Source organism: Scatophagus argus, chromosome 16 (assembly GCF_020382885.2).
Source record: "Scatophagus argus isolate fScaArg1 chromosome 16, fScaArg1.pri, whole genome shotgun sequence".
Taxonomy (NCBI): Eukaryota; Metazoa; Chordata; class Actinopteri; family Scatophagidae; genus Scatophagus; species Scatophagus argus.
Genome location: NC_058508.1, coordinates 7,289,367 through 7,312,239, shown reverse-complemented (window position 1 = coordinate 7,312,239; position 22,873 = coordinate 7,289,367). Strand labels below are relative to the sequence as shown.

The window sequence follows — 22,873 nt, the reverse complement described above, 5'->3', positions numbered from 1 at the left end:
ATTAGAATACACAAAACGATATATTTCTGTTGCATTTTCACATTCACTCAGCAATGGTTTGCAATCCAACTTAAGGACTTCACTAGTATTCAAAATATTCAAGTAGTTATTTGCATCATTCTTCCTTCATCAACTTCCTGGACAAAATTAACTTTTCTTTTCTTGAAAAAATGCATTTTTCTTTTCAATTTATTTTTTTAATTTCACCTGAATTTAAGCAGAATCTAGGGAACAACTAGCATGAAAATAAAATGGGGATTAAACATCCCACACAATTCAAAATTGAAGGTTCGCTGGACCAGGGCAAGCAGGAAGCCAAGAGAATAACTGAATGAGGCTTAAACAGGTGGTTTAAATAAAGAAACTCTGGGCTGGACAAAGCAGTGAGAGCAGGGTGAGCTACTTACTGGTGTCTGCGGCAACTGCAATGGCACATGAGCATTCTGAGCAGGCACAGAAGGAGTCTGACCAGGTTGGGGGACTGAGGTAGCCACACCCCCAAGCGTCTGCTGTGGAAGCTGATTGGCCTTCTCAGAGTTCACCGCCTGCCCTGGTGGCTGCTGCTGCTGCTGTTGCGAAGCTTGTTGTTGTTGCTGCTGCTGCTGCTGCTGCTGCTGTTGTTGTTGGGGGTGCTGTAGAGGGGGCAGCTGGGGTGTGCCGGGAGTCTGCGGCTGTGGGGTCTGAGAACCAGGGAGTGTCGGGGGGGTTTGATGTGGCTGAGGCGTTAAGCTGCGTGCTGGTGAGGGGGAGTTTGTTCGAATTGGTGGGCAATGAGGGTAGGAGTTGGGCTGAGTGGAGGTGGAGGATGGAGGCAGGCTGGGTAGGGGCCCAGCACCACTGACACTACCAGGCCCTGCAGAGCCTCCAGGGGCTCCAGAGCCTTGGGCAGAAGAAACAGACTGTGCTGCAGGGCTGCTGGCTGGGAGGGAAGGCGGCGTTGACATCTGGTTCTGCTACAGAGGATAGGAGAGAGGTTAGAGAGAGAGGAAAAGCCAGGGGTCCCTGCTCATTTTTTAAAATAAGAAAACAGATCCTTTTTATACAAGCTCTGCGAAAGATGACTGGAGTATGTGAGAAACAATTAAACAAGCTGAGTCTGACTAACTACAGAGAAAAGGTTTCACCAGATACACCACTCTGGAACCTTTGAGTCAACACTTTTATTTCCAATCTGTCTCTTAGAAACCTGTAACATCAATTACCAAAATATGGAAGACTGCCAAAAAGCACAAATAATCCATCTTAACACTTCTTAATAGAGCTAATGAGGAACTGTGATCCACCTCTCACATAGGACAAGAACTGTGTGCCAAAATTTTGAAGACAGTTCAGTTAATTATACAGAATTCATCACTATCCATCTATTCCTGCAAAGCTGCACAGAGTTTATGTTTATCCTAATTCACATTCATTCAGCGGCTTTTCCGACTGAAGATATGTTTGAATTTCATCATCTCATGTACTTTCACTGCCTTTGCAAGGACCTTCTGCAATCAAACTCACCTCACCTCTACATCAGAAAATACTGTCACTAAGTCCTTACCGGTGGCACAGCAGCCTGTGCTCCTGGCTGGTTCATGCCAACAGGACCAGAACCACGTCCAGGACTGGACCCAGGAAATTGGCCTGGAGGAAGGTACTGGTTTTGTAATTGTGCAGCATTTGGCTGACCCATCCTTGTTGCTCCCATGCCCATCTGGATACAAGACATCAAGGAGCATGTTATGTCTTTCATAAATCAAACCATTTCAACAAGCAGTGATTTTTTTAATGCACCTCTGAATTTGAATACACTAAATGTGCTTCTGTTTCTTTTCCCTTTTGTGTACCCTCCTCTTCCTCCTCACAGATCACAGCTGAGATTCCACACAGTACTTAGGTTAAGAAAACAACACCGACTTAACCTTTAGCACAACCAGGTCTACATTTTGGTAAAACCTTTTATCCGCGACTTTCAAGCATGAGGTTCATACAACCCTGAAGCGATCTGTGACAGAGATGGTAATAATGATGCCAACCTGGTTCATTGGAGCACTGAGAGGAAGAGGAGGTGTTGACCTCTGACCCATCGACTGCATCCCCATCTGACCAAACTGGTTAATTCCTAGAAGAGAGGGATGACAGAAGGCATGTCAAAATGAGAGGTAAGAAGCACAAAAATCCATGGTGTGTTTTGTATTCACAGTGATTGAATGTGGTAAAAAAAATTTCATTGGGAAATGTCTGTTGTGGGTCTGTTTCAAATACCCATAGTGCATAAAATCATGCTGTGCGCGTACTTCAGTAGGAAGCAAGTCTGACCCATCGCATACTCTGTTGTTCAACTTACTAGTCTATTCTGCCCTACATGTAAGGGAGCGCAGGAAGTACAGAACCAGGCAAGTTGAAGAAAAAGTTTTTTTAAGTTTTCAAGCTGGGGAGCAAACTGTAGAATAGACTGTAAAGAACACCAAACTGCAATTGGTGATTTTGAGCTGTCAATATAAAATTTGATTTGAATATCTGAGGTATATGTGGAAGCAATTTGAATTTGATGCCAGAAAGACAAACTGTATATTAAGAAAAGCCTGTCTGTTGACGCATTACTTTAATTTCTTTAATTCTGGCTATTCAACCAGTTTTGTAATAATGGTATTTGCACTTATTAGAGCCATACCAGCTGGGTTCTGCATCCTGTTGACCATCTGGTTGGGTCCAGTCGGTCGGACCATGGACGGATCGGCGTGAGGACCATCTGACAGGGTGAGAAGAGTTACAGGAATCACAGATCTCGTCTTCTGGATCATTGAATATCACTAAAAATCACAGATGACTGAACAAGGGTTAAAGGGTGAGAAAAAACATACAGGACAAATTTTGTGTGTACTTCTTTAAATAGTGTTTGCTATCAGAGATACATGCCAGGTGACATGAACATCCCTGATCTAAAAGCTGAGCAGTCGAACTTCTTTTCTATAACTTGCATGCCAGCAACATGTGTACAGACATGTGCATGTGTGTTATGTGTGTCTACACACATTCAGAGCTGTGTGAGTGAAGTAAAAAGAATATGTTTACTTACTTGGGGGTTGTCCCGGGGCCATGGGTGGCTGTCCCATGCTGGGAGGCCCCTGTGGGAGTCCTGGGGAGGCTATGCCGGGTTGGCCTGGCATCATGCCCTGCTTCTGGAGTCGTGTCCTCCTCTTTTCCTCCAGCTCCTTTTGGATCTTATAAATTTTCTCTGCCAGCAGGTGGTAATACTCCGCCTAGAAGGGATGAGACACAAGGGGAGGAGGATATTACTGAATACATTTCAACAATGCACAAAAGAAAATGCTGCACATCCCTGTCCCTTAACAGCAAAGGGGATGATGATACCACAGCATCGTAAAGCTTGCCTGTGTTGGTTTCTTACCCTGCTGTTGGCTGACTCGTACATGTCCCCCTCTACTTTTCGAGCATAAGCCACCAGATTCTCCATCCGTCGATCCTTCAGTGCAGCTGGATCGGGAGTGGGGAAGATGGCCTGCACGCTGCTCTCACACATGCACAAAAAGGATACATAGCTATAATTAAAACGAGAACAGAGTCACTCAAATCCAAGACATAAAATTCAAATTAGTTTCATTTCATTAGCTCCTGCCCGGAGAGATATTTTGAAGGGTATGTGCAGGACAGCAGACTCACAGCTTGTGGACAAGGTGGTTGCGGAGGTCCTGTGTGATGTCTTCATGCCAAGACTTCCTCATGCCTGCAGCAGAAGGAGGAGTTGCCGTGGGCATAGAGCCCATGTTCCCCACACCATCATTCATCAAGCTGGGGGAAGCGACACAGACAAGAAAGAAAGGGGGAGTAAGACTTACACAATTTTTTTCAAGGGATCAATAAAGTATTTATGATTCTGATTAAGTGGAACTAATTTTGACTTGGTTTTAAGTCCGTTATATGACAGCACCCTGACAACGTGAAAAAGTAAATAGCTGTAACCAGTGAAAAGTGGTCCTACCTCTGTGCATTCATGTTGCTGTGCAACATGGTGTTTGGCAATAGGGAGGACTGCTGGTTAGGGGGTTGCACACTCACTCCACCATTCACTCCCATAGAGTTTCCTCCTGGAAAGAGATAGTTATACGGTTTGAAAGATATGGTTTTAAAATTGGGAAATACTGACAACAGTGTAAAAAAGCATGTTGCAAAGTATCATGAACAACATTTAAGCATAATATGAAGCTATCCACTGAAATACAAATCCAGCTTGACTAAGGAATCAACCAGGAGTCAATGGTAAGCTGCAAGAGATCAGACCACTGCTCATGTCTGTTGTCAAAGACAAAAAGTGTATACAAACACTTGTTATCACATTCCACACACAGGTCCTGTGATAACACCTCATCTGGCCCCGTTCACCATTAAAAATCATGAAGTGTGCTTGAAAGCTAAGAAAAAGTCTGGCAAAAGTCTATACATGCTCTTGCTAAGTTGAAATATGAACATATAAGCTGGGATGGTCCTAGTAAATTGTCATATTATTTGTGAAATGCACAGTGGCATCACAAACTAACCCATGGAGTTTAGATTCCTCATCCCAGGCTGCCCCTGCAGCCCCTGGGTTGGCATGTTGGCCTGTGGAGACTGCTGAGGCATCTGGTTACCCTGGTAAGTGAGCCCGAGTGCAGCATAGGCTCTCTCTATGGAGCTGGGGTCGATCTGGTTGGGAGGGTTCAGGTTCGGAGTGTTGGACTGTCCACCAGGTACCCCAGAACCTAAAGAGTTCACCAAACCCACGCCTGCACTGTTAACAAGAGCTGTCAAAAGAACAGGAGGGCGGAAGAATTGACAGGAGACAGAGAGGGGGAAGAGAGAACAACGGGTGAGTATCTGTAGGATCAAGCCTGCTGTCATGCACTTTTCTGTTTAGTTTATTTAGAGGATTCTCTCATTTCAAAGTAGATCCTGTGTAATAATTCACTTAAGAGAGCTATGAACATGTATAGTGCTCAAAGACAGACTGACAAACAGACACACACACTCACACTGCTGATTCCTCTTGTCTCCAGCGTTTTTCAGTGGCAGGCATACAGGACAGTCGTGCCGTGTGCAGTTCTTCCAATGAGAGATGATCTGTCTGGATGAGGCACAGTGCGCCACTGGGGGGAGAAGAGACAGAAATGGAGAGAGTTTTGAGAAGAGGGACAGAGAGGGAGAACAAGTGGAATGAGAAATTGTGACAGTGTGAAGGAGGGGAATAAATAATGAGACAAGTAAGGGATGAGAGAAAAAGGAAAACAGAAATGTCACAATGAAGAGAGAGAAGCCAGAGACTAAGAAAGTTATCGTATGAATCAATGGGTACAATAAAACTATGTCCAGATGAGAAGGAGAAAGGAAATATTGCAGAAGACCAACTAGCTATAACTCAGTGTGATACAATGAAAAACTGGGAGGTAAACCAAGAAGGATATAAACAACAAACAAGAACAAGCAAAGAAAGAAAAAATGAATTGCTGCAGATACATGACAACTTTAAACACTGCCTAGTGTTTATGATATAAACCACAGACCATAAAACCAGCAATCAGCATAATTCAACAGACTCACCCTGGCAGGACTTGCCAGCTTGGCAATGAGTCATGTGGTTGAGCACATTCTTCATGGTGCGGCAGTGGGGCAGGTTGCACTGCCGCACTTCACCATTGGCCTGCTCCCTTCGCTGGCACTTGTGCGCGTGGAGCAAGAGGACCAGCTGCTGCTGGATCAGCTTCCGTTTCTCGGGGTCTGCAGTAGGGGGCGCTGAGCCGGGACCTGCCCCCACGGCATTGAGTCCAACCTGATTCCCTCCCACTGCTGCTGCTCCACCGACGGATACACTACCAACTGCTCCGGGCTGCTGCTGCTGAGAGGGCTTGAGACAGAGATGAAGCAATGTTACAATTTTTTACAAGACTGCAAGAATTTTTAATAATTTTCTTACTTCAAAATTACTAGTCAGTAACCCCCATATGGTATGGATGCATTTGTGTGTTTGTGTGTACTGTCTATATGTATGAAACACTGATTATCAAAGGAACATTTAACAAGGTTTTTATCAATGCCGCCATGGCAATATCTTTGGTCTAATTGAAAAGTAACTAAATTAATGAATAATCAAAGGATAATACAGGAGCAAAAAGTCAGTTTCAGAACCACGCTTCCAGCTATTCTGTAATTACAAAAAGGAAAACCACCAAGAATGAATGAATCAATTATTTGCTGAAAAAATGTGTTTAATTACAGCCAAATTGCACTAAGCACCATAAATAATGCAGTGCGACAGTGATACAAATTACAGCTTGATCAATAGATTTTTGTGGCTAATATCAATAGATATTTGAGAGTTAAAACACAAAACAACAATCTTGATACAGATCAATCAGAGCTCTGTAATAATCGGTGAGATATTGCATCTGACAGAGCAAGGAATAGATACAAGAAACAAAAACTGATGGAGAAGTTTGAATCAGCTTTAAAAAGAAGTTACAATTTATTAACCTACAGTGACAGAGCGGTTCTGGAGCATTTGGTTGATGTGACTTTGAAAGGATTAATTTCCCTGAGGAGGGCGAGATTTCTGTAATGGTAATCTGAGCGACTTCTTTACTAAAATGCCATGCAAGAAAACCAGGATTTCCCTCCTGTTTGCCACTCAAACATCATTTGGCTAACAGTTACTGTTTTTTTTCCTCACCATCAATTTCAGACTTGTTTGTGAAAGTAAACCGTTTCCTAATGAAACTGGTATTGGAAAGTGGCCACACACAGGTGCACAATTCATACACTCCTTATCGGAGACAAGATATTGTGAGTATTTTCAACTTCTTACCTCAAAACATGTTCAAAGTCAGATTAACAAAACAATTTTAACTGCACGAACTTGCCATAATTTGCTTGCCTCAAACTGATAAACTGTTCTGTTTCAATGTGGACATCAATGGAATGAGGTGTCAAAAAATGGAATATGACAAAGTGCGTTATGCTAAAATCTGTATAGTTATTTTAGACTTCAGATACAAAGCAAGCTTAATTTACAGTAAAGTAATTAACTTCTATGATAGCTGCAGAGTTTATCCATCAGTACGGAACAGAAACAAACAACTCCTACCATCCCAGGCATGCTTTGACCCGCTGGTGCCTTTTTGTCCATGTTGAACTGGCTGGCCATATTACTGGGCAGTCCCTTATTTTGGAGCTGTGGGCCCAGCCCTGCTCCAGGCAAACCCTGGCCAGCAGATTGGCCGTAAGGACCACCATAGGGGCCCGTATTGGCCATCATATTCATCTGGAGTGGGGTGAGGGGAGACAAAGTGGATATGTGAAAGATAAGGAAAAAGATGAGAGCCGGCAAGAGGAGGAGAGATTAAGAATAAAAAGTGGAAGACATAAATAGTTTAGAAGAAAAAAAACACTTTTCTTGACCTACCAATGCACAGTCTAAGCAGCCAATCAACTTATTATTCAGTCATTCAGGGAAGAAATACGGGAGGTGTTACAAAGTCACATTCTGTCACATATTTATATTCCAAGGTATCCAACTACATTGGACTGTTTAGAGCCAACAGTGCCAATGAGAAAACTGTACTAATGTGACAACATGGAATTACTTTCAATATACTAATGGTTATCATTTCTTCATGATAAACTGTCTTTGTGACCTTTCAGTGACAACATGACTTCCTCTTCCACCTGACCTTAATTCAAATTCCACAGTAAAGAAATACCATAGACACTACATTGGCTTTGCAAACAAGTGACCAACAGAATCTAATAAAAAGTGCTCATCTTGACACCTTTTAAGTGAAAATAACTCAACTTAAACTGCCCATTTTGCTTTGCGGACAAGCATGGCAGTCTACAGTGAAAATGGATAATACATGCATATTACTCATGTATATTTTAACTATTGTGGGCATTTCTCACTTTAACAAAACAAAACTGTGTTTGCTGGTGCATCACCGCAGTGGTAAGGTAAAGACAGTTATGCCACTAGCTGTAGCAAAACAATTGAACACAACTGTTAATAAATACTGAAATACTGATTGCAGATCTTTAGAATAAATCGTAAGTGTTGTGTGACATATTGACTAACTAGGAGGTTAACCAGAAATACCGCAGAAGAGAACAATGATGTGACTGTGGGTCTGACACATAACCACACACACGCCTGCACCTGCTCTGAGAAACTCGTCTTCAGCAGTCTCACATGACTATCGACTACAGTCTACAGCATCACTCAGGTCTGAAAAGACGCCTCTGCCTTTGTGGTGTAGACCTTAAAATAATGTTTAACTGAACCAACCTTAAGTGTGAGTAGCTTTTAAAAAGGGAGAATATCAGGAATCTTCCTCTTTAAATTTAAGATTTCATCTGGACAAACTTCCAACAATGTTGGACAACAATTTTAAAACTTCAATATTTTACAGACAAAAACAAACTAACAACAAACAAAAACCACTGGAATTCACTTTTTAGCGATGGAATACAACAATCTTTCTAATATTAAAGAGTACATCACCACTGGAGATCTTTTTAAATTTGAAGACATCTACATACAAATGTAGGAAATCTGATTCTGATACAAATGTGGAAATCAGCAGACCACCAAGACCACATTTTGTTCTGACTAGTAATTGGAACATTTAAGCCCCAGTTAAAATTTGCGGCTTAACCCAATGATTCCTATAAATAGTTGCTACTGAGAAGCCAAGTTCACACCAGCAACCAGGTTGAGTGTGCTTACCTTGTTCAGTGCTCCGGTTTGCTGAGGTCTCATCCCTGCCTGACCCCCAGGTCCTATTGGCTGACCACCTTGCTGCTGCTGCAGGGTTTCCGCCAACAGATTACTATTGTTACCGATGCCTGCACTGCCAGGGTAGGCCATTCTTGGTGAGCCATTTATCACCTGCCCGCCCATCAGGCCTTGCTGCTGCTGTCCAGGATTGCCCTTCTGGGCCCCCATCATGGTAGCTGCCCGACTGAGCGCCGCTACCCCTCCAACCATCCCAACCTGCTGCATTAGTCCAGGTTGCTGCTGCTGTCCTTGGGGATGCATGCCTTGAGGTCCACTGGGGGGGACACCAACACCCCCCATCATCCCCATGGAAGCCCCTGACGCTGTGCTGTTGGAAGTAGGGCCACCTTGTTGTGTTGGTGCTCCAGCACGTAAGAGTTCAGACAACTGTTTGTGTTTCGCAGCTGCATCCTGGCCTCCCAAACCAATTCCTCCTCCGAGTCCTGTAAGACTGGTGTGGAGCTGGTTGATATCCCCTCCATTGGATAGTCCCAGGTCTGAGGAACTGATGAGTTCATCTGGGAGATCATGCTCCAAGTCAAATAGTGGACAGTACTCTGGTATGGAGGAAAAGAGACAAAAATTAATACTTGGTTCCTGAAGTTGACAGCTCAGGAAAATTAAACTATAATTTAAAGTTTGCACTGAATATAGACACAATATTTAGTATATGTATTTTAAATGTGGTACAGTTCTGTCAGATGCTTGAAAACTATCAACTGTTAATCAGGAGCCCACAGGTAGACGGGCAGTGCAGGAATAGCTGTCTCTCACAGAGCGGACCCCTGTCTCCTGGGCTTCAGTTTGTGGTTTGATGGGATGCCAAACATGGAGAGTGAACGCAGTAGGGTCAGGGTGAGAAGCCGCAGAGTTGTAAACACGACAGTACCCAGGTAGATGTGTGCACTGGTTATGTTATGTTGTGCAAATACATGAAACTAAAAAAATATCAGAGGTATTTTCCACCATGAGACCAATTTAAAAGGAAATCATATATATACACATATACATACACACACACACTCGCATTTGGCCCCACAAAACATAAACTGTGGTAACACCTTTTAGCATGTCAACATATCTCAAAATTCTCTTTAAAATCAATTCTACCAGGTAGACACACTATGCTTGCGTTTGACTTGGTGCATGAAGCTAGTTGCATTTCTGACTTTTCCCATACTGTAGGACATTAAAGATGCAATAAGCTTAAAATTGACTTTAGATATTATTTTCTGACACAGATGGTGCAAACTTTGCATGATTAACACTAAAAACAGAGTTCAGAATTCTGTAGGTTTTTGTGTTGTGTTAAGAGTAATAGTTATGTGTGTGTATCTATAGCTATATAGATCTAGATCTAGATATAGATACACACACACACACACACAGTGGGAAACAGCACCAATCAAATAACTGAGTCATTATGATTCTGTGTTTGCTTACAGCAGGATGCAACAAGAAATGGTCATACCAAGAGTTTACAACTTTTTGATCAAAGCGTTTAAATTAATTCGTTAACAATAATAATTTGATTCACAATACAGGCAAAGTGCATTGAAGTAGATTGCCTGGGGTAAGCACTGAATCATTCTGAAAAGTATACTGCAAAAAAAGTGCAGCGCAATGACACCGTAGAGTCAGACAATGGAGGGTGAACAAGAATAGGCTTCGTTGGTCGCACAATTAAGAAACCAAACGCCTTTGAACAAAAGGCACAAAAGAAGACATTTCAGGGACGGCAGCTAACGTTGCGCTTTTAATTAAACGCGGTAACGTTGTTAAATTAGCCACATAGCTACAAATTCGTGGACAACAGCGCTTTGCGCAACTTTAATGAAGTGTCGAACAATGGCTGGCTGGCAAACGACAATAGTTCAATAAAATCAGAGTACACGTGAAGTACATGGAGTTCACGAGTCTTTACTGTAACCACAAAATGTTTATTACAAACCAAGTTACTTTGATGACCAATACTGTGTAGCTAGTTAATCATCACCTAATTTCTTTTGCCAGCCAGCTACCGAGCTCAGCTGAGCCGGTCCGGTAGGGGTTATCTGCTTAACGTTAGCTAGCTCTGTTAGCTCTGTCTCGCTCTGTTACCGTTACTTTCTCCTAAAGCTACCTTGGAAACGGACATTTGTCTCCATGTTTGTGGAGTATTTATAAACGCTGATGTTTTATGTGCATGCGGTCTCATTCTTCCGATTGATTAACTTTTATAGTAACTAGACAACTTGAAGCAAACTGGGTGACTCGACTCTTCCATTGTTTGGAGGTGGACCATATAGTTAGTAGCTAGTTAGCCTGTTGAGGCTAACACATCAAAACATCCCTGCTGCAAAGTTGCTCCAGCCACCAGCGTTACATCGTGTTTTGTCTTTAGCAATCCAAATTCTTGAACTAGCCCACTTTAAGCAAGCAACGAATATATTCGTGGTTAAAAGCAATAGTAATAGAGCAACTCTGTGTCAGAACAACTAAGTTGAAGCGTAACTATACAGGACTTCCAAGACTGACAAGGAATTAATACACAGTCAAAGCCATTTCCTCACTTTAAGCCCCAAAAGTAATGCATGCATTATTTTTTTACCATTTCCATCACTTGCAGACACCGAGAGAGCAGGAGAGGACAGCTTGGGCCTCTTGGCTGAAGGCGGGCCGGACTCCAAGACATTATCGGCCATATTTTTGACGAATTAAAAAATTGCTGTAGATCCACGGAGGGCAAACGTATTTCCCTTATTTGCGTCTCCTTATTCCTTTACGGAATGGTTCACCTCGTTCCCCCACCGCTTGGGGGACGGTAGGGGGAAAGATAGTAATACTGAACTGCTTCCCTCACAGTTCTCCCTCCCGGTTTATTCCTCTCTGCAGATATCAGTCCCCCTCCCCTGTCGGAGATTTTGTTTCTTCACAGATTTGAAGAGGTGGGAAGGTGGAGTCGGCAAAAAAGGCAAGCGTGCGGCCCTCTGTCAACCTCATGTAGCCTCTTCTGCGACACAAAAATTGTCCCAAGATCCGTCCTCCATGCCGCACTCAGTCCTACCCGCCATAGTCGGCGAAGAAATCCTGTATTTCAGGTCTGAATCACTACAAACAGCCTTGGTCAGGGTGCAAGAATGATAATTGTCATCCAAAAACACAATCCAGGAGTATTCCTGTTTTGACTTCTGGAGTCGTTCTCTCATGCAACAGTTATGAGAGCCACGGTTCCTTTTACCATTTCTCTCACCTGACCACACATCCCGCTGCTGGCAATGCCACCGATCCCTTTACCTCCCCAAAACCAAAAAGTCTGTCAGCCGGTGAGTGGAGACCACCAGCAGTAGTTTTATCATACAATTAAAGCGTCAGTGGTACTCTTAAGTGCAATGCTGAGAGGAATAACTTGCATTGGCTTACCAGTAACTGAATAAATAGTATATCAGTTCTGCAGAAATGCGAAAACACTGGAGTCCTACACTTGCAGTTACTCAGATAAGAAGAAAATCTATAGCGGATGTACAATTCCATGCACGAGTTTTCTTTTGCATGTGCATGCTGACTAAATTGTGCACTTAGTGTTTGACCATGCAAGGCACTGGGTCAGAAAGAACAGACTCGTATTGCACATTTGGTTGTTGCAACCCTTTAGCACGATTATGCCTATTGCAGTAAGCAGGGTTTGGCAAAGGTTACAAATAGAAAATATAGTCAAAAATCACCTCTCTTGCACAATCGACTCGGATGGAGACTTAATTTCTTTGACAGAATAGTTCTGAGGGGCAATCACGGCGCGGATTGCCGATCAGCGGACACTCAGATTGATCTAATTAGTTTTATTTTGCAGAGGACGATCTGAGGGGTTACTTATCTTGTGCTCCAGAAGAGGTTCCTCCTCCGGTTTTCGTGTGGTTTAAACACTTGAAATCTCATACATTGAGAGAATGGTTAAGATACTGAAGAATTTAACTGTTACCCACAGTTTATAGCGTGTCATGGCAAGGCAAGTGAAGAGAAAACGAAAGATCTTAACCAAAAACCGGAGCACAGCTACCGCGACAGGCGAAAATATGATTTAAAAAAATTGACGGTGGGTCGCGGAAAAATTATGGCTATTTCGGAACTGAAAAGCTTTACATCGGCACACTAATGCTGACACCCCCCGAAAATGTTTTGGGCTGACAAAATTCTCTCATTGACTCTTTGTGATGGAGAATGCCCCCCTTCGTGTTGATCCTGGCAATTTTCCCCTTCTCTTTAAACCCGTCTTTCTTTCCACCTCTCCCTTCTGCCCGGCAGCAATTTATTTATATAATTGTCTATGCGGACTCTTTCCTTCCTCCGCGACGGACACATAATGATTTTTCATGTTGATGTTTTCCCTTTTCGCTGTTTTTTCCTCGTTATGATAATATATAGCCCTCTTCCGCCTCTCCTTTCAGTCTCCGCTCCGCAAAACACCCCCTTCCTTGGATTTTTCGGAGTATTTCCTTCTCATGCACGCATATAGATCTCCGACTCGGTTTTCCCTCCACTGACGTCTTATCTTTTTGGTGATGCTTTCCGTCTCTTGATAACACAGACGGGATTTTGCCACTCTTTCTTCCCGCGGCGGTTCCCGGAGCGGCTGCAGTCGGTTGCCGGAGTCGCTCCTTCTCTCGGTTATCTCCTCCTGTTTCTGACGGTCTGTCCGCACAAACAAAATGGCGGCTTGTTGTTTCTACTCCTCTGATACGGGGGGAGGGTTGGAGGTACAGCAACATTAGGCGTGAAGGGGAGGAGGGAGGAAGGGAAGAAGAGGGGAGGTTGTCTTCGTAGGTGTTCGGAATTGTCCGGAAACCGGTTCCGTGCTCTTTCGCCTTTAACTGATTTCAGTCTGTAGGGGACAGTGGCGCTCCACGTTTTTGGTCCTTCAGTCAAGCCAGTGATGGAAGGTGACTGACCACGACTGAACTTAAGTACTGTTCAAAAGTTTTTTGATGCTACTTTAAACTTTATTGCCTTTGTGTGAGCTAATTACTCGTTAGGATTATGATTCTTATATTTCGCAAATCTGGCAAATTATTGCAAAATTATTTGCTGTTTTGCATCAAACTACTCCGCAGTAAATGTTTTAAATAAGCTATACAGAGACTACCTGTGCATCAATATAAATAAAACAATAATGTAACATTGTGAAAGGAGCAGTTCCATACAATAAAGAAGACCTGCTTTTACGTTTGGTACTTTTTTCAGTTTAGAGCGCTTTTACTTGCAGTAGAATCGTTTTGGTACTTTACATTTAGCTAAGTAAAGGGTACTTCTTCCAACACACTTACAAATAAGTTAATCTCAAAATATTACACGCAGTCATCACCAGTGGCAGAAAAGCTTCTTAAACAGATTCACACCCAAGGAAGATTCACAAATTCCAGCAGTATCCATGGACTTAAGATGAAATGAAAAGCCCCCCCCCCACACACACACACACACACACACACACAGTGGAGTTAAAGTGGGGGAAGAACGATCTCCTCAGTCTGTCAGTGGAGCAGGACGGTGACAGGAGGCTGTCACTGAAGCTGCTCCTCTGCCTGGAGATGATGCTGTGCAGTGGATGCAGTGGATTGTCCATCACTGACAGGAGCTTGCTCAGAGCCCGTCGCTCTGCCACAGAGGTCAGGCTGTCCAGCTCTGTACCCACAACAGAGCCCGCTTTACTCACCAGTTTGTCCAGACGTGAGGCGTCCTTCTTTTTGATGCTGCCTCCCCAGCACACCGCCGCATAGAAGAGGGCGCTCGCCACAACAGTCTGATAGAGCATCTGCAGCAGCTTTGTGCAGATGTTGAAGGACGTCAGCCTCATGAGGAATTACAATCGGCCCTGTCCTCTCCTGCACAGAGCATCTGTGTTGGCAGTCCAGTCCAGGTTATCATCCAGCTGCACTCCCAAGTGTTTGTCTGCATAATCTCCACACAGTCCCCATTGATGGTCACAGACTCCGAGTGAGGCCTCCTGAAGTCCACCACCATCTCCCTGGTCTTGGCGGTGCTGAGGTACACGTGGTTGGAGGTTGGATCTTTTACCACAGTTTAGAAGTAATCCACTACAAGTAGAGTCCTGCATTAAAATGATACATGCCAAAAGTACATGCATTAAGTATTATAAGTGTAATGTTTTTCAAGCATCAGAAGTAAAGATTCTGGGAGTATTATATTATTATACTGTATGTCATGGAGTTACTATCGCTCATGCATGGGAAATTGGATTGGGCAGTTAAGCAGTGCATGATAATTTATAAGCATGTTTTTGTTGTAAAAATCTTTACTGAAAAGTTCATTTTAATGTATGTGCTCTGAAGGCTTCAAGTTTTAAAGTCAATATTGTGTAAATTAGATACTGAACCACAGTTATTTCCCAAACAAGCCACAATGTTACAGTCATGTTCATACAGACACACATTAAACTTGGACTTAAGGTGAGAACAGACAATAAATGAACATTTTCTCTTTAGTAAATGAAGATGGAAACAGACTTTTGAATGGACAGGGACTTTAATAATCATTCAGTAAAATCCTATATCCTCTACAACCATCTGAAAGATATGCCAAACTTCGTCTCTTCTGATACCTCAGCTGATGTTACCAATGTAATGTTCTCCTTTCACCCAAATTTAAAATCTGTATACTTCACTCATGTAACTTATTTGAATCATTTTCACGTACGGGCTTTCGAGCAGCAGCACAGGTTGACAAAACGGATCAAGGTGAGAATTTTTATCATGTGAACTGCACGGCTTTACAGAAGCTCACGGACAACAATTAAAAAGAGAGTGAGGCTTGAATGTGTGAACACTTCTCAGTTGTGCTGTGTTACTGTGAGGACAGAAAACTGCAGGACATTTCTATTCATGCACAAAATATGTAAAATAAACTTTTAAGGCCATAAATTTTCCCCCTCAAATTTTTCACAAACTTTCAAGTACTTGAAGGACCTGTGGGAACCAAGGGTAATATGAGGCAAGGGACTCCCCTACCAAAGGTCTGACAACTTGAAGAAAGCCACTAGTTCCATGTCAGACTGTGGCACCTCATGAATGTTGCAGTATTTACATTCTGTCATCAGTGCTCGCGCTGTATTTCAGTAACTCAGCAGCTAATGTGGAAGTGAGATGGAAAAAATGCAGAAAAAATGCCGCATGTTTGAGAAAAAGGTGTTAGGAAAAACAGATTAACCCTTACTTTATAGGCAGTGATCTGCCTTAACAGGTTAATCCTGTGCTCAAGTAATGTTAAATGCCATTATGATAGCAATTGCATGGGTTTTAATATGTGGCCCTAAATTAACTACATAAATAAATAAACTTAGTTACCAAACCCTTTGTTTAAAGTGATTAAATTTCAACTGTTTCATAAGGAAAAATTAAATAAAAGGCATTTATTTGCATGCTGGTTAGGGAGAACTGGTCAACAGAACCCCAAGACAGCATGAAATTAAAAAAATATTGAATTATTCCATGCCTGACCCAAAGGAGAAAAACATTAATATAGAAAACATGACCTATAGTTTGTTGTCAGTGGCGTGTAGAGTGTAAGAGTTCCATTTTTTAGCTTGGAGTGACAATAGTAACCCAAGCCAGTCATGAATTGTGATTAGAGATGTAACCGAAATAACGAAGGGGGATGTTCCCACCCCACCAGCAACCAAATCTATGCCTAATGGACCATGAAACCCTCAGGTGAAACATTTATTTTCCTTGTTGTTGCAGTCAGGGGTTTAACAACCTAATTCAACACAGCCACTATTATTATTATCATCATCATTTTCAACATCATGTCATCCATCATCCATCAGTAGTTGAGATAGAAGGGATAATGACATCTTGATACATCTTTATCTTAATACATATAACATCTTTAAAAGACATCACATTTGCCTTTCTGCTTAAAATACAAATTTCCCCACACATACACACAAAAAAAACACACACAAACTGCACAAACTGTTTTCAGTTTGGACTTTTTAAACCATTTCTCTATCATTTGTTTATTATTCATCATGAGTGATGAATAATATATATACATACACATACACACACACACACACACACACACATACTTGATGCAAGAGGTTTTTATCTTTAATTTTCACTTGCTGATAGCATCATCACAGCACAAGATGCAAAGATGCACATGATGTACATGATCAGGCCTGGTCTCCACGTGGTATTGTTGTAGTCATTGCATCCCTGATGTATTATTAAATTTTTGAGGATGTCAGCTGCAGCTGAGTATACACATGTAGGCTCCAGAGCTACACCCTAAGTTCGTAACACACAACTAAATCACCTCGACCTTTACCTGCTCTTTTCTTTAAACGTTTTGGTTACTTGCCTGTCTTTCCCTGTCCTATCTCTGGGTACAGGCCTGCTCTATGTCAGCGATGGTCTTTGGTGCATCACGAGACAGAATCAAAGGGCCTCCCTTGTCTTGGATCACCACATCATCCTCAATCCTGATGCCCAGCCCGCGGAAACGCTTTGGCACCTCGTCATTGTCCTCACAGATGTACAATCCTGTGAGAATAAAGGGAAAATAGTTTACATTTTCTGAAAGTAGGAATAACATGGAATATAAAATCGAAAGAATGTAGCATCGTAATGCTGTCTGTAACTAGGAAGTATGGTGTGAGTGCTTGTGTTACAGTTTGGATTTTTAAAAAACATTTTCACTCCAGCTTCCTCATTGGCACACACGTACACACACACACACACACACACACACACAGCTGTACATCTTGAGGAAAATCAAGAGAGAAAGAGGGCATTTACCTGGTTCTATAGTGATGGCCATTCCTGGCTGAAGAGGTTGTGAGCGGGACAGCTCAGGAGTGTCATGAACATCCATGCCCAGGTAATGGCCAACATGGTGGGGGCAAAACCGCCGTGCAGCCTGAGATAATAACAAAATGAACACTTAATGCAGTTGTATAGATGTTTGCCATTGTCTATTAGAGATTCAATAGCAGTCACAACTTGTTGCTAAACAAGAAATTCAGAGCTGCCAATGACTGACTGATGCCTGGCAGTTTAATTTGTCAGAAAAATCAAAGAATCACATTTGAGTGAAAATTTGCATGACTGACAGGATCTGGTTGTTAACATGATAAAAACTATGACATGCTGGTGGCAGCAGAGAAAGAAAGAGAAAGTGGTAGACATACTGACAAACCAAAGGACAGATCACATACTCAGAGGACTGAAACTATGAGCCCGGCTTATGATTAAAGTCTCTCACTGCATCATCATCATTCAGTCAGTCAATGCTGTAGTGTGCAAAATGTGTGACTCTTAGTCTTGACTGGGACTTAATATCTACTAACTAGACTAACTAACTAACTGACAAGAACTAAGAGATCTGCGTGTGCCAAAAAGAGTCTTTATTACCCCACAGCATTTGTGTTCGGTCTCTTTCTTTCTCTCAAACCAGCTGAATACATTTACATTCATGGTTTGATTTGCCTAGATGTTTTCTATGATTTGTCACACATACGGATGAATTTTGTGAAAACGAGCATGGCTTTTGATTTTTGGAAATCTACTCTACACGGAATCTACTCTACTACTCTGATCATTACCTTTAGTGCATTAGCATCACTGGTACTGGGTTTGACGATGCCTAGGTGCCTGAGCTGCCGTCCCAACAGAGCCAGCATGGTGCTGTAGATGTGATCCAGGCTGATGCCCGGGGAACACAGAGACAAACAGGAGCACTGGACTTCCAGGACGGCCTCGTACAGCTCGGCCTGGGCAGGACTGAATCTGGCAGGAAGAAAGTGTGTGAAAGACATGTTTAAGGTGTGTTTTTCCATCTGTCACTGGTAACAGCATATCTCTCAAAGCACAGTCTTACTACATTTTCATTCAATTTAAAAAGGGCCCCTATTATCTAGAGAAATGTTATATAAACCATGTATAACATTAACAAGATATGTTACTACCTCCAATGTCCTATGAGAGAGAAAAGCATGTTCAAACAACAAAGGGTGAATACTGTAAAGAACTGGATTTCAGTGAAACAACTGCTTTCTCTGATCTTCTAAAGAATTAAAAATTACTTACTTTCCATTCACTGGCCATGTTCGCGTGATATCACTGACATAACCAAAGTATTCACAACCACCATCAAGCAGCACCATTTCACCATCCTGACAAGCATAATGAGTCAGTTAAGCTTCTCAATCATTACTTTAAATGCACAGGCACTTATCATTTCAGAATGGTTAATGTCCATTGCACCATATATGAAAAGACTGATCCTTTAACACATCCAACAGCTTCCTTTACCTTGACAATCTGGTTGTTGTTTATGTAGTGCAGCGTATTAGCCCGATTCCCTCCAGCAACAACGGGGGGGTAGGCCAGGAAGTTGGCGCCATGGATCCGATTCTCAAAATCAAACTGGAATACATTTTTTTTTAAATACATTTTTTATATTTAATTTACTATCTTACAAAAGCAAAACACAGCAATTACATATCTGGTCAAAATGAATGAAGATCTGCATCTGACTGTTTGATCTTTTTTGACCTGAACTGACTTTTATGATACCTTAAATCACATACTAAAACTCCATTTAAAAGCTTTAATTCATTGATCTGGATCTCAGTGTGAACAGGCACAGTCTCCCAGCAAGGCAAAGATACTCATTGTTAAGCTTTGTACTCTAAACCTGCAGGAAACCTGTGCGGTACTGGGGTTGCTCTTTTATGCTGTAAGGTCCTTGTATAAACCAGGTGAGAGCTGTGCCTGGACTTTCTGCATTTCTGCTTGTATTCTGTGAACATCATCCAATGGCAAAGTGCAGCAGCTACATAAGAACTGCTTAAGGACTAATGAATACGTCTTTAACAGCAATTGTCAATACTTCATATCATGTGTTGTTTCTGAAGACATATGAAGACAATAACTTCACTCAATATGTTGGTCATGTTCTAATTCAGTTACCTTAGCAAAGAGCACAGCTTCATCCACGTCTCCATGAGACAGAGCCATTGTCCTCCGAAAAGCCTGGAAGTGAAGGATTCAAGTTGGAGTGAGTATGTCATACATCTACAATAACTTAAAAATGATCAATAGAGGTGCATGCCAATACAAAAGAATGAAAACCCTGCTCTATTTGCAAACATCTATTCTTGCAATATCAACTGTAATGACATTGACACTGCCAGTAATTTAATCACTACAACCTGTGCTGTGATGTGACCTGCTTCTTGCATGAGGGCCACCTCTGCTGAGCTCTTGACGGCTCTGAGAGAGTGTATGAGGGGCCTGAGGGAGCGCGGCATCGACCCCTCTTCCAGCACGGGACACACATGAGTCTGGTGGAGCCGAGGATGGGCGGGCTGAGAACTATCATACCACAGCACAGTGCCTGAAAGGGGATCAGAGAGAGAGAAAATGGAAACAGGAAAGTTAAACTCCTGATTGGTTTGTGGTCAAACATTATTGTTAGTGTGTATAGTTGTGTGTGTGTGTTGTTGTTGTTGTTATTATTTGAAAGAACTGTTCAACCCCTAAATGAAAAATCATTCATTCATCTTCAAATCATTTCTTCTTGTAGGAGAGAAACCCTCTCTTTGAATAAACTAACATCAATGCATAAATGTAACCTTCTTGTTGCTCTTCCAGTTATGTTTAATAATAAGACTAAAAACCCTCTAAGGGTTGTGCCAATGCAAATAACATCTTCATTTACAATACTTTACTATAATACTGGTCAAACTGGCTCTACACAGCAGTATATGAATACTGCTGTTCCTGATGAGGAAGCTGACTTTCTGCCAAAGTATGTAGCTTTAGCCTCAGTGTATATACCTTTTGCAGTGTTCTCAGTTCAAGATGAATACACTGGAAACACTAAAAAGTCTGCTGGAGATAAAAGTTTTAAAACACTCACAACGTTTAAGCTTCGGAATTAGCTTACATTACATGGTCATTTGAGCTTACAAATTGTATTCATTGGCTAGAAGTGAGAAGCCATTTTTTTTAACTTCTGTGTGAAGTCAAAGAATTGTCATTAAAAAAATTACTCAAATAAAATTTCCTACTATTATCATCTGCATACATCCAGGCTAAGGTAAGAGATAAAGTTTGACAGGCATAACAACACACAAACACAAAAATCAGACAAAGAGATTACTTCTATGAAGACATGTTCCTGCTGGATGTGGTTCCTCACATTCTGGTCCACCCACCTTTAAGGCTCTTGAGCACAACACCCAGTTCTTCTGTGCTATGAACTCTCTCTATGCCAGTCAAAGCAGCCGCTCCATCCTTCCCTGATCGGGGCCCATCCCACAGCTCTCTTCCTGGGTCTCTGCGGGGAACGAACAAGATGGCCTGGTCTGGTCGCCCCTTCCCATGAAGAACCAAGGCACTGTCAGGCTCTAGGATGCCACTGAGGTAGAGGAAATCCTGGGGAACATTTAGCTCCAGGTTATTTTGCAGAAACCTTGCCTTTATACCTGAGGTTTGAATTGTTGCAGGTCAACACCCCACAAAAGCACAAGAACTGAAGGTAAAGAAATGAAACTTAAGACCAAACATGCACCTGGTTCTGATGGAAGGGATAAGGGATATCATTGGTCATGTAGCGGGTCGGATGGGACAAAACAATGACCACATTGGTGCTAGAGGAAGCAGAGGGCCCCAGCCTGTCTGCCTGGGCCTCAATAAGTGAGGCCAGCCTGTGTCTGCGGAGCTCATATTCTGTCTGGCTCAAGCCTGGGGTCACCTCACCTGAGAACAGATCACATATGTTGTTAAACGGCAGCTCATCAGCCAATCACCTCATGTGGCGTTACAAAATGTAAGCGGTTTTCCCCAAAAAGTGTAAATATTCAGGCCCACATTTCATTGTGAACAACACTCACCATGTTTGAGAAGGTGTGGATGAGTGAAAGGGCTGGGCTGGCCCAGGTACCGAGGTGGAACCGTCTTTGGCTTCAGATCTCCTGGTTTCACAGAAATGTTTCTGCACCAGACACATCCTGCAGGCAGCAAAACAATACAGAATGATTTTAGCCTGCCTTGTAAATGGGTTACAAAGATGGTTACTAACCAGTGGTTTCATTTGTATGACTGAAAACTTAATCTGAAAACTAACTAATAACTGTCAAATAAATGCAGTAGAGTTACCGCCTAATATTTCCCCGTGGTGTTCAAGGATACATTAGCATAAAATGGGAACACAAGCTCAGTACAAGTCCTTAAGACTGTAAAACCTAACAAGAGTGATCGTGGCTCACCTCGACTCCCGTTGCGCCGTGGCAGCAGCTTCACAGCAGACCTGACCAAGGTGCTGCCTGGGGGAAACATACTGGAGGACACCGATCAGCTACAGCCTGTCATCCCACTGTAAGGTTACACGTGAGGCGCAGTCAGTGGAGTACAAAGTAGTCAACTAACACTTGATATTTACGGAAATACATAGCGGTGTGATGCTGCGACTTACCAGCGATGAAATCTTCTCATACAACTGTTATATTTCCCTTCAGTGGACAGTTATCTTAGCTAGCTTGCTGTCCCCATGTTTACTAGCCACATTCAACCGTAGCCGTCGGCATATTATCCCCTGAGTTCCGCTTCGCAGGCTTAATCCCACCTCTTAAATCTTTTCTTTTTTCTGTTTGGTTTGGTTTAGCTCACCCTCTGCTTTGGAGTATGGAACGGATGTGAGATCCTAACACTGGATTTCGGGATTTCTTTCTTGTTCAGACCAACTACAGTCTATAATTAGGGTGCATGCACAACAGACTCTTCAGCCTGACAGTGCTCACATAAACAGGTAGATGGTTTCCTCTTCCTTGAAATTAAAAACTGAAATGACCATATCTTAAACTGTTGAAAAGGCCTCTTCTTGACCTACCTATGTTTGTAAATGTTGAAGTTTAGACTTTGTCACTAAAGTTGTACACAAACTGTCCCCATGTTTCTCAAGACCTTGACCTCTGACTTGCTTAATGTGACTTATAAATATACATGTGCAGGACAGAACTGATATACCTTGCTGAATAAGTCTGGAATGTACTTGTACAGACTCAAACCC

General features: G+C 42.4%; 2 protein-coding genes across 11 annotated transcripts in view; both read right to left on the bottom strand.

Moving 5' to 3' along the window:
- The window catches only part of ep300b (E1A binding protein p300 b), a 31,277-nt gene extending 17,391 nt beyond the window's left edge, over positions 1-13,886 (bottom strand). The window contains exons 1-14 of one of the 10 annotated variants that reach the window (XM_046415663.1): positions 11,394-13,886; positions 8,753-9,360; positions 7,118-7,294; positions 5,578-5,881; positions 5,013-5,126; positions 4,542-4,784; positions 3,986-4,091; positions 3,667-3,795; positions 3,395-3,545; positions 3,062-3,245; positions 2,657-2,734; positions 2,019-2,104; positions 1,544-1,696; positions 408-950 (exon numbers count right to left, since the gene is read on the bottom strand). In XM_046415663.1, the coding sequence (XP_046271619.1) occupies positions 408-950; positions 1,544-1,696; positions 2,019-2,104; positions 2,657-2,734; positions 3,062-3,245; positions 3,395-3,545; positions 3,667-3,795; positions 3,986-4,091; positions 4,542-4,784; positions 5,013-5,126; positions 5,578-5,881; positions 7,118-7,294; positions 8,753-9,360; positions 11,394-11,487 (2,970 nt within the window). In that variant the 5' untranslated portion in view covers positions 11,488-13,886. Of the gene's footprint in view, positions 1-407; positions 954-1,543; positions 1,697-2,018; positions 2,105-2,656; positions 2,735-3,061; positions 3,246-3,394; positions 3,546-3,666; positions 3,796-3,985; positions 4,092-4,541; positions 4,785-5,012; positions 5,127-5,577; positions 5,882-7,117; positions 7,295-8,752; positions 9,361-11,393 lie in introns of all 10 variants that reach the window. The other 9 variants (XM_046415662.1, XM_046415664.1, XM_046415667.1 and 6 more) reach the window with 9 other exon arrangements.
- Positions 13,887-16,181: 2,295 nt separating this feature from the next.
- On the bottom strand, positions 16,182-22,588 carry xpnpep3 (X-prolyl aminopeptidase 3, mitochondrial). The gene is made up of 12 exons (XM_046415673.1): positions 22,280-22,588; positions 22,074-22,180; positions 21,699-21,815; positions 21,377-21,564; positions 21,021-21,240; positions 20,013-20,197; positions 19,771-19,833; positions 19,111-19,224; positions 18,886-18,971; positions 18,402-18,585; positions 17,596-17,716; positions 16,182-17,340 (listed from the first exon to the last, which is right to left on the bottom strand). Exons 2-12 carry the CDS (start codon positions 22,141-22,143, stop codon positions 17,174-17,176), a joined length of 1,515 nt encoding a protein of 504 aa, XP_046271629.1. The 5' UTR covers positions 22,144-22,180; positions 22,280-22,588; the 3' UTR covers positions 16,182-17,173.
- Between the last annotated feature and the right edge of the window lie 285 nt (positions 22,589-22,873).